The following is a 10,803-nucleotide window of genomic DNA, read 5'->3' as shown; positions in this document are numbered from 1 at the left end:
TAACAATAATAACAATAAATAATTATTAATACTATATTATAATAGAATTATTTTAGAGTAAATATAATAGTAATACATATGTTACAATTTGGAATAAAATTATTAATTTTATGTAAATAAATTTACAAAACATATGTATATATTTTATTAAGATATAATTATTCTTATATAGAGGTATACTTTGTTAATACGGGACTTGGAAAATGTATAACTAATTACAATTTAGAGGTTATTCTTATTTATAACTGGCCCAAATTGGGACTTGATTTTTTTATAACAAATTAGAGGTTATTCTTGAATAGAGTATTCTTAAATAGAGGTTCTACTGTACCTATCAAATAAAAAATAAATTATATTTTAAATATTATGATAAAAAAATTAAAATAAAAATTATATAAAATTTTCTTAAAAAAAATAAAAAATATATATACATAAGTTAGAAAAAATTTGTGGAAATGAATAAAATAATGTGAGAAAATACTTTAAAAAAATATTAAGGGGTCGTTTGGTATGCATGTTTTATTTCATGGGAATAGGTTTAATATTGCTTGGAAAGTGATGAAGGGAATTGTAAATCTAGGAAAGCAACATTACCGTGTTTGGTTGTGTACAGTAATATTATGATGATGCCTGAGAATATGAAGATTACTTTGTTTAATTGACATTGGAATGAAATGTGACAAATTTTTTTATATAAAATACTAATAATTTAATATTATTTTTTAAGTGTTCAAAATAATTTTTATTTATTATTTTTCATATAATTTTTTATAAAAAAAATAATAATAATAAATAATTATAAAAAGTAAAATATATATATATACTAGTAAAAAATTACGTACGAGGCACGTATACTAAATTTTATGCTAGTTTTTTTCTACGTTATTAAAAAGTGATACAATTAAAAAATAAAAAAATATATTATTAGTTATTAGGTTCAACATCATTACCCTGTGTTCATTTTTAAGGAAAAAAAAATATTTATGAAATAATAATTTGTTGCAACGCGAGTACATGCAAAATTCAGAAAATATAGCATTTATTAGTAGAGTATTGACAATTTCAGCAGTAAATTAACTGATTGTATACTTTTTCGTCTGTTAACATTAAGCTTTTGATATTTGAGTGGTGAACTCTTATTTGTCCGCTTTTCAAATTTTTCTAACACTCTCATTTTATTCTTCCAACTTTCTGTAGTTGGAGTGATGTCCTTAATTATTGTATATAGTATAGTCATTTATTCACCTGTTTTCAAATAAAACAATAGATATACAAAATAAAATTAAATATAACTAAGCTCATATTAAAATCAATCTCACCTTTCAATATAGTAAAAGTTTTTTAAATTGATTCATTCTCACTTAATAATAATTGTGACAAACCTAACGAATAATAATATTATGTTACCTAATAACAAAATAGGAATCCACCAAACAACATTATGAAAATTTATTCCCGGTATAATTATATAAACCTATTACTCATTGAAGTCTATAAGAAACTCGAAAAAGCTCACAATACGAAATTTCACATCAAAAATCTAAAAATGATCAACAATGTAGCAGGAATAATAATACAATAACCAAAATTGCCTAGTCATATACAATCTTAAAACTTAAAAGAGTGGCATTATTCATTCAAGTTTCGACTAAGTGTTTCTGAGTTTGAGTTATAATATTGTGTCCTGTGTTTATGTCCAAATATTATGTGTCTCTGGCTAATCTAGTGAAGAAGATTGAAGTTTTGATTCTCAATAAATAGAATGAATATAAGTGTATACTTTGTAGTAGGTCATTATTGTGTCATTTTTAAGTTAATGTGTCAACTTGAAAATAATTCATTTAATAAACAGAATGGAGTCAATCTAAAAATATTTTTCTACCTTAATAAGTAGAGTTATAGAAAACAAACTTAGTAACTTTTTGAGTGTTAAAAAATTGTAAATGGTTATAAATTCAGAGTAAGTAAGTTGTGTGTGGCAGCTGGTTAAAGAAGCCAAAATTGAGGTTTATGATTAGAAAGTAGAAGCACCGCTAGAACTTTCCTTTGTTTGAAGTAATAGTATAATAACTAATATTTTTTATTACATATTAATAATTAATTCAAGATGAACTTTTCAAAGTATTTTTGAAATATCGTGGGATATATAAATGCAATACTTTTGCATCTTTAGCAATATATATATAATATATAAATAGTAGTAAATTCTTATTTAATTTTTAATTATATCATGACATAAAATTTAATATATAGCTTTTTACTTACCATGCATGGTCGACACCTCAATTGAATAGAGTCCTATTCAATTAGTTTCTGTTTTTCGTGTCTTGATTTCAGATTATAAGAAATTATTATTTTTCTTTGGACCTTGACCACTTAATCTATGATCGTATAGTTTTAGAATAAAATTCTTATATGATCGTAGATGTATATTTATGGTATTGTTTATTAATAATAAAGATATCAAATTAAATATTTTAAAATATAAATTTCTCATAAACCATTTTATTTTTATTAATAAATCATTTTATTTTTAATATAAATATACATCTACGATCATAAACTATATTCGGTTCCCTACTCATCCTTTCAACCTCAATTATCTCTTTGTGATTTACAACCAATTTTGTCATTTTTTTCACCAACAAAATTAAATTTATTTAAAAATCCACCCCATATATATCTATTATCAAACTGTACATATATATACAAAGGCTTGATTAGTTTAAAATTCAAAAAAGTTTTATGTTTCTGAAACTTTAAAAGATGAGTCCACACGAAAATTTTTGATTGGTTGGTAGTTTTAAAAATCTGTTTGGTTTGGTTTTGTTTTTACTTTTTAATTTTTAAAATTGTATTTTCAAAATTAATAAACTATTTTATTTTTATTAATAAATCATTTTATTTTTAATATAAATAAAAAGCACCCATGATTTTTTCATAAATCAAGAATTCTGTTATATAGGCATACTTTATATAGAATATAAATAATTATATGATATTCTTCGCTTTTATTTATTTATATATATCACAATTGGTATTCTTTTTTTTTTCCTCTCTCAATGCGATTCTTTGAGTGTGTTTACTGAGAATATTTAATGCTTAATAATCTCTTCTCATTCTTTCTTAGTTTACTATGATTTTGAACTACATTTGTGTTTTTGCCACTTTTTCTATTCATTGTGATCTTGAACCACAATGAATTATTCTAAATAATATAAATAAAATGAACGATTATTTTTTTTTATATATGTATTTTTAATTTCTAGAGTTATAGTTGTGATTATATATAAAGTTGAAATATGCTAAATATCAATTCAAATATTAATAGGATTTGTTTTATTATTATTTTATTATATATAAATAATATTTTATTATTTTATTAAATAAAAATAAAAAATCACTCATAAATTTCTCATAAACCAAGAATTTCAGTTATATAGGCACACTTTATATAGAATAGATATATAGAAAAGTCAATCGAGTTAGGTCGGGCTCGACTCGGCATTTACCCGGCCTGATATGATATCTCTTTTACCATTCCTATATATATACTTGTCACAACAATATAAACCAGCAAGTGACATATTACAAACCAAACATTATAAACCAGTATATCACCATCATCATGTAAAATCTAATAACAAAATGGATTTGCCTTAATTTTGAGCTATCATAATTAATTTGACCAAAACTATCAGCAAAGCAACAACATTCATTGGTTGCTTCTTAATTGGAAATGATCATTCAACAATGGCAGTAGTAGAAGTAGTCCTCCTTTACAGCAAGGACTCCAAAAAAGGTGAACATAATTTACTGAGGGTTTGTCCTACTTTATACCAAAAATCATTAAATTAGTTATAGTAAAAACATGTTTTATAAACAGAGTAGAAAGAAGACAAAAGGGTCTTTCTCTAATCTAAGCAAAATAGGCAATTTTCATCAATACTCATTCAAAAAAGTACTTTTTATGATGCTTGAGTTCATTCTACTGAAAATGATGAAACAATCTTATAAGTACAGTTTATTAAGCTAAACTAAAGCTTACAATTTGAAAAGGGATCTCAATAACTATATATTAAAAGCATATAAAATATAATTACATACACCAGTTAGTAATACAAATCTGCTATTATCGAATATTACACTTCTTGCACCATTTCTATATTGCTAAAAACTAAAAGATCAAGTTAATACAAATCTGCAGCAATAACAGCAAGAGGGATACACCCCAACCCTTGCAACTAGTCAGTTTAAAGAGTTCAAAAATACACATACACTGGTCTTACAAAAATCAGTGAATATATACACATCTATCTATATTCTGATGAAAGAAATCAAGTACAATAAGCAGCCAGGTTAGACAAACAATATTAATAATCGGACATGCATTCATAAGTAAGACACATCAACATGCTGTTTCTCCAAGAATGGTGCATTTTGCGTTTCAGACAAGACTGTTAATAAATCATGTCACAAGTCACCAAAAAACTTAAGATTGCAATGCAATCAAGTAGAAATTAGCCGAAAGAATTTGAAAGATTCAATTATTACAACAAATATTCAATTATACTGACCTCAGCGTCGAGCTTGATGTTAACTTTCCCTCAGTATTATAAAGGCAGGAGTAACCCACGGTAAACTCAACACTCCACTCAAAAAAAATAAAAAATGCATACCAAACATGGGTTAGACTTAGTATTCCCATTCCAAACCCCAAGTAAAGAAAACTGCGTACCAAACAACTCCTAAGAGTAATTTTTAAAAATTATTTAAGTTTATATTTTTTTTTTTGGTGATTCTACCTTAACTTGTTTTGGCCTCGAAAAAAATTTTTTAGTCAAATTTTTTTTCATATTCATGTACGTTATAACTATTTAAGATAACCTACAAAATTTTAAGAAATTCCGAATAATTTACAATATAGAAAATAATGTTCAAACAGTCTATTTTACACGTGTATAAAATAAAATAATCACGCGTGCAATACACTGTTTGAACATAATTTTCGGCGTGTTAAACTTTTCTAAATTTCTTAAAATTTTGCAGAATGTCTTAAATAACTATAACGTATATGACCACGAGAAAAAATTTAACTAAAAAATTATTTCAGGTGCTAAAATAGATAAAGGTGCATGATAAATAGAACTAAAAAAATACACCCGTTGAAATTTTGACACGTATAATTACCAACAGTACAAACAAACCGTTTTATTTATTTTTATTATTTTATTTTTGGCGCGAGCAAAATATTCCTCCGCCTATATAAACATATTCTCTCTCTCACTCAGATTCTTCATAGCTCAAACTTCCTCAACTTTCTCTCTCTTCTTCTTCTTCTTCTTCTGTGCATAGAGTTATCAAATATCAATGGCGGACCTCAATCTCACCTCCAACGGGAACCTCTCCTCTCCGTCTTCCACGCCCCGATCGACCTTGATATTTCTCGGCACCGGCTGTTCCAGCGCCGTTCCCAATGCCAGGTGTCTCATCCAGCCTTCCGATCCTCCTTGCTCCGTTTGTTCTCAGTCATTGTCCGTTTCCCCTGACCAAAACCCTAATTACAGGTAATGCCTGAGTTTTCGATCTTGAATAGTAGTCGTCCAATGCGTAGATCTACCTCTCTTGTTTTTGTGGCAGGGAGAGATGTTTATGAGATTTAGGGAAGAAACTTTAATCAAGATTTGGAAAATGTTGGATTTGAGTACTGATCTCATGATCATGACTTGATTTCTAGGTGCAATACATCTCTGATGATTGACTATTGCCAAACCGAGGGTAAACACAGCTATATTTTGATTGATGTTGGGAAAACATTTAGGGAGCAAGTACTTCGATGGTTCTCTCTCTATAAGATTCCTAGGGTGGATTCGGTGAGTCATCTTTTGGTTTTGTCTACTGATTGCTCTAATTTTTTGTGCAATAGTTTAATTGCGTTATTCTTCTTAGTCAAAAACGCATATACGATATTATTCTGGTCTTAGTGAGAGCTGTTTTATTGTAAAGTGTTCGTGGAACAATACTATATAACAACTGAATTGGAAACGCTAATCAGATGATGGCATAATTGATCTGTTTTTTCATTTGAGTTTTCTAGATAATAAAAATACTTTAGACTCCATGGCATGTGAAAGGCCAATCAAATTATGGCAATTGGAAGTGATTTTAATGTAATTGTGCTGCCCAGCGTAGGAGTATCGTGCCTTCTTAGTTGCTCGTGATTTTATTATTTGTGCAATTCTTCTTGATCGCTGGAACTGCTTTCTTATTCCAGTTGTACTGAAACTAGTTTTATATACTGCAGATTATTTTGACTCATGAACATGCTGACGCAGTTCTTGGTTTAGATGATATACGTGCTATTCAACCACATAGTCCAACAAATGATATTGATCCCACTCCCATTTATTTGACTCAGTATGCAATGGACAGGTATTAAAACTGTGGGATGAATATGTATATTGCTATTATCATATTCGACTTGATCACTTTTTAGTATATAGTTATGTTCGTTACAGAATTCGTCGCAAAATTGTGTCCATATGGTACTAAAATGTGATTTTTGTTACCTGCTTATTAGAGATGCAGGGTTAAATTATACATGCATTGAAACTGAAGTTAAAATTCTGACATTGAAGAAAATATAGAGACTGTAAAGTTGTAGCTTGTATGTGCTTTAATACACTGCCGTTAACTATTCCTTTGTTAAACTGATAGGGTACTTTTTATGTTATATATTAAAGAACCTCTTATCTGCTCTGCAACTTTAAGACCCACTTGAAGTGAACACATAGATAAGATGCATAGAAGAGATGTCTGAATGAAAGCTAGTATAATCAGTATGAACAAGACCCTCTTTAAGAATTCACTTGAAAGATTATTAGATTGGGCACAGAATGATGTTCAAAGTTGAAAAAAAAAATGAAATATTGGTGTTGATTTATGATACCTTGTATGTGGCAAATCCTTGTCATGATGATTTGGTATGTATATAGGATCTGTGCCAAAACTAAATGGGACGTTCTCACATATTAAGCTATAAGTTGCTTTAATAAGAGCTTGTTTGGTTATTCCATTGTTTGAGCATTTGTATTTTTCAAACATATTATTGTCTTTTGCACTTCTAACTGTGTAGCAAAAATGTGAATTTCACTGAAATTTTCTCGAACCATTTCTTAATGTTCCTGAAACAGCATTGCAGAGAAGTTTCCTTATTTGGTCCAGAAAAAATTAAAAGAAGGCCAAGAAGTGAGACGAGTTTCTCAGCTTAATTGGACTGTAATTGAGAGCAGCTGTGAGGCACCATTTGTTGCATCTGGCCTGAAATTTGTTCCATTGCCAGTTAGCCTCTGCGAATCCTTTTGCCTTAATGAATTATATGCCATTAGTCAATGTTATCGTTTTCTTATGGTTAGTTATCTGATGTAGGTGATGCATGGAGAGGATTATATCTGTTTGGGTTTTCTATTTGGTGAAAAATGTAGAGTGGCTTATATATCTGATATTTCACGGTTTATTGCAAGTACAGAATATGGTGAGTGTGCACTCACATGGCAACTCTTGCAGAGTTCATGAAAATTGTTGAGTAACTTGTTATTTAATTGGTATGATTGATCTCAATTAAGTAAATGTCTGTGTCTTGTTTTTTTTTTTTTCATTTTATGTCCCAATTGAGTGAATATATTATGGCTTTAGTCCTAAGATATACAGTGTCTAAGGCAACCAGCCGTTGCCCTGTCAAAGTTGATGGTTATTTTTGTGCTGGGCTGTGAATTTTGAATTTTTTTTAGTGGAAACATTTGACCTCAAAATATTTGCCAAATGCTAACTGTAATTCCCGTTACTTGTAATGGATGTTTGATTGTAGTTATTTCGAAAGATGGGGCTGGACAATTGGATTTACTCATATTGGACACGCTTTATAAGGTTAGCAAGTAGGATTAATCTATTCGGCAAAAAAGAAAAAAGAAATGGATTAGTGTTTCCTCTCTTGATATTAGCAGGGACACATAATACCATTCAACATCTAAAATCATGGTAATTATAAACATCTAGACATAGTTCTAGCACCAAGAGTGGTCTTTAAATATCAATAAATGCATCTGCCACTAATTAATTCAAACCTGTTTAGTTAAACAATGCCTGTTATGCTTATGTGTATGCTTTTTAAATCATGGACTTATTTTCTCTGAATGCAGACAGGATCCCATAATGTTCACTTTTGCCTTCCACAGGTTAGTTATACACACTCACTTACACAGTAACTTTGCAATATTTAAATGCTGTTTATGTCAAATGATTAGTGTTTTCTCAGACTCTTGAAGCTTTGAAACGAATTTGTCCAAAACGAGCCCTGTTAATTGGAATGACTCATGAATTTGACCACCACAAGGACAATGAGTTTCTTCTTGAATGGTCCAAGAGGTACAAGTTCTGGCCGACCTTTAACATATGAACTCTCCAAGACTCCAACTAATGTTAATGCCCTTTTGTTTAAATTTTCTGTCGAGGAGTTATCATCTTGAATTTCCCCGGTTGTAAAAATACAGAACCAGATGGAATTATAATGAAACATACTAATGTTTATAATTTTATCATTGTGTGCACAGGGAAGGAATTCACGTGCAGCTCGCGCATGACGGTTTGAGAGTTCCCATGGACCTATGACAAGGTGAGAAAGTTTACTTTGAGCTTTTATTAACTTTTGATTAAATATTTAGTTACGTATGATTTTCAACAAAAGCATATTGAAGACTATCTGTTCTGCGAGACAACTAGATGACTTGAGTTTAATATAATGGGAGTCTTAAAATTTTTATACTATAATCTGAATTTCATTTCATTAGTTGGGCTTTAATTTTATGTACAATAAAAAATTAGGAGTAATGTTAACAAGAATTAGTAATGTTGAAAATTCCTTTTTATTTGGTTATGCAGGTTAGTCTTAAGACTCTTTTAGCACAAACGAAACCCGAAACCGATATTTAGGGTATGATTTTCGCCCCTTGTCGAGGGGTATAAAGTGAACACATTGTTCTTTGAAGTGAGTCATCTGATCCACATTCTATCAACTGAGTTAGATCTATAGATAAACAAAGGAAGGATTAGGTGCCATTATGTACCAAAATAACATGTTAAGACAGATGGAAAAAAAATTAATCTTTATTCTCATTCATCAGCGTTATCGTTTCCTTTTAACACCAACGAATTTAATAAATCATGATGTTATGTCAAATTTACTTGAATAAAAATAGTATATGTTTACATATGCATCATTTGTTAAAGACAATTATTTTTTTTATATTCATTTCGATTTCTTCTTTTCTTTATATAATATAGCACTTAATCGTATTAAAGGTTCATCTTAAATTTAACGTTAGTGTTTATTTCAAAAATGTCCAAAGTAGGAAAACTTTTTGAATAACAAACTAAGAACTTTAGGTAGTGTTTAGTTGGAGGTAATGAAATGGAGTAAAATAGATATGATATATTTTTTTATTCTATTCTTTTATTTGGTTGCTTGATAAATGACTTTTCTATCATTTTAATAGGAAAACTTCTAATGCAAGATGAGAAAAAATTTAATAAGCTTTTTATTAATTTTTTTTCATACATTTTAAATTTGATTCAATTTTTATTTCTGTATCTGTATTTATATTCATTCCAACCAAATAACACTCCAAAATAAGAATATAATATTTAATGGGTGGTCAATAGAGTATGATAGTTTAAAAGCATTTAAAATCTTATTCTTTTGTGATTTTGAACATGGAAAATTTAGACAGTGGCAATCAAATTGGGCATCAATGATAAAACCCATTTTTATTTTATATATATGTATATATGTTTTACATATATATATATATATAAATATTTTTAAAAAACAAATAAAATAAAGAACCTTCATAAAAGAAAAAAAAAGAAAAGAAAAGTTGGTCAGCAAATAGGTAAGCAAGAGCGAAGTGTGTTATGCGAGGAGTGTGTGGGGGGTGTGGTGTGGCCAATACAATACAAACTGGGTACTGATGTTGGCACACTGTGACTACCCCTAACTAAGCTCATGGTTTTTGACTTTTATGCTACAACATTCACAACATAAGGCCTAAATATAATCATATTAATGACTGAGTGGGTGGGGCATGGACCATGGTCGGCTCTCATTTACTTAATCTATTTTTGTACAAGCAAAATTTTATAATATTAATTAGAACAACTTATGAGATTTAAATGAAGAGCATTGTTTTTCGGTATCAAAGTATATTGTAAATTGTAAAATATTTATTTTCACTTATCTAATTATTGCCATACTAATTGTCTAAAAGTTGAAGCATATCTATTTAGATAACTGAACTTAAATAAATTAAATTATACACCAATTCATTTAAGATGAGTCTCAAGAATCATTGATCATTTCTTTGATCGATGATGGTATGCTCTATAAGTAGTTTGATTAGTCACTTGTTCGAAGTAATATGCCAAATGAGCATTGGCACTCTTATTCAGGAATTATTGATCATTTTTTTATCTCTGGTGTTATGCTTTGCAATATTTATCATTGGTCTGGTGGTTTAACTTCATTAGAAAAAAATGTGATTCGTTATATAAGTATAAAGTATGTGTCAAATAACGTATTTATATTGAATAGATAACATTATCATCAAACAACCAATATCAGACCATTAATAATGGCAATCATTATACGAACAAAAAAAAAAAAAAACGGCAATCATTATTTACTGAATCAATGATAGAAACCAAAAACTTTCAGTTTTGTTTTTTTTTTCTTCATTAACAATAAAAACT

General features: G+C 28.7%; 1 protein-coding gene across 1 annotated transcript; it reads left to right on the top strand.

The window, feature by feature from the left end:
• Positions 1-5,244: 5,244 nt before the first annotated feature.
• Positions 5,245-9,307, top strand: LOC115698268 (putative hydrolase C777.06c). Its single transcript, XM_030625477.2, has 10 exons — positions 5,245-5,567; positions 5,738-5,873; positions 6,305-6,432; positions 7,194-7,341; positions 7,429-7,534; positions 7,868-7,926; positions 8,199-8,234; positions 8,315-8,424; positions 8,610-8,671; positions 8,938-9,307. The coding sequence occupies exons 1-9, from the start codon at positions 5,371-5,373 to the stop codon at positions 8,665-8,667; spliced, it is 978 nt and encodes a 325-aa protein (XP_030481337.2). The 5' UTR covers positions 5,245-5,370; the 3' UTR covers positions 8,668-8,671; positions 8,938-9,307.
• The last annotated feature ends 1,496 nt before the right edge of the window (positions 9,308-10,803 follow it).

The sequence above is a fragment of the Cannabis sativa genome, chromosome 7, assembly GCF_029168945.1.
Source record: "Cannabis sativa cultivar Pink pepper isolate KNU-18-1 chromosome 7, ASM2916894v1, whole genome shotgun sequence".
Lineage (NCBI taxonomy): Eukaryota > Viridiplantae > Streptophyta > Magnoliopsida > Rosales > Cannabaceae > Cannabis > Cannabis sativa.
This window is presented reverse-complemented; position numbering and strand designations above follow the sequence as displayed.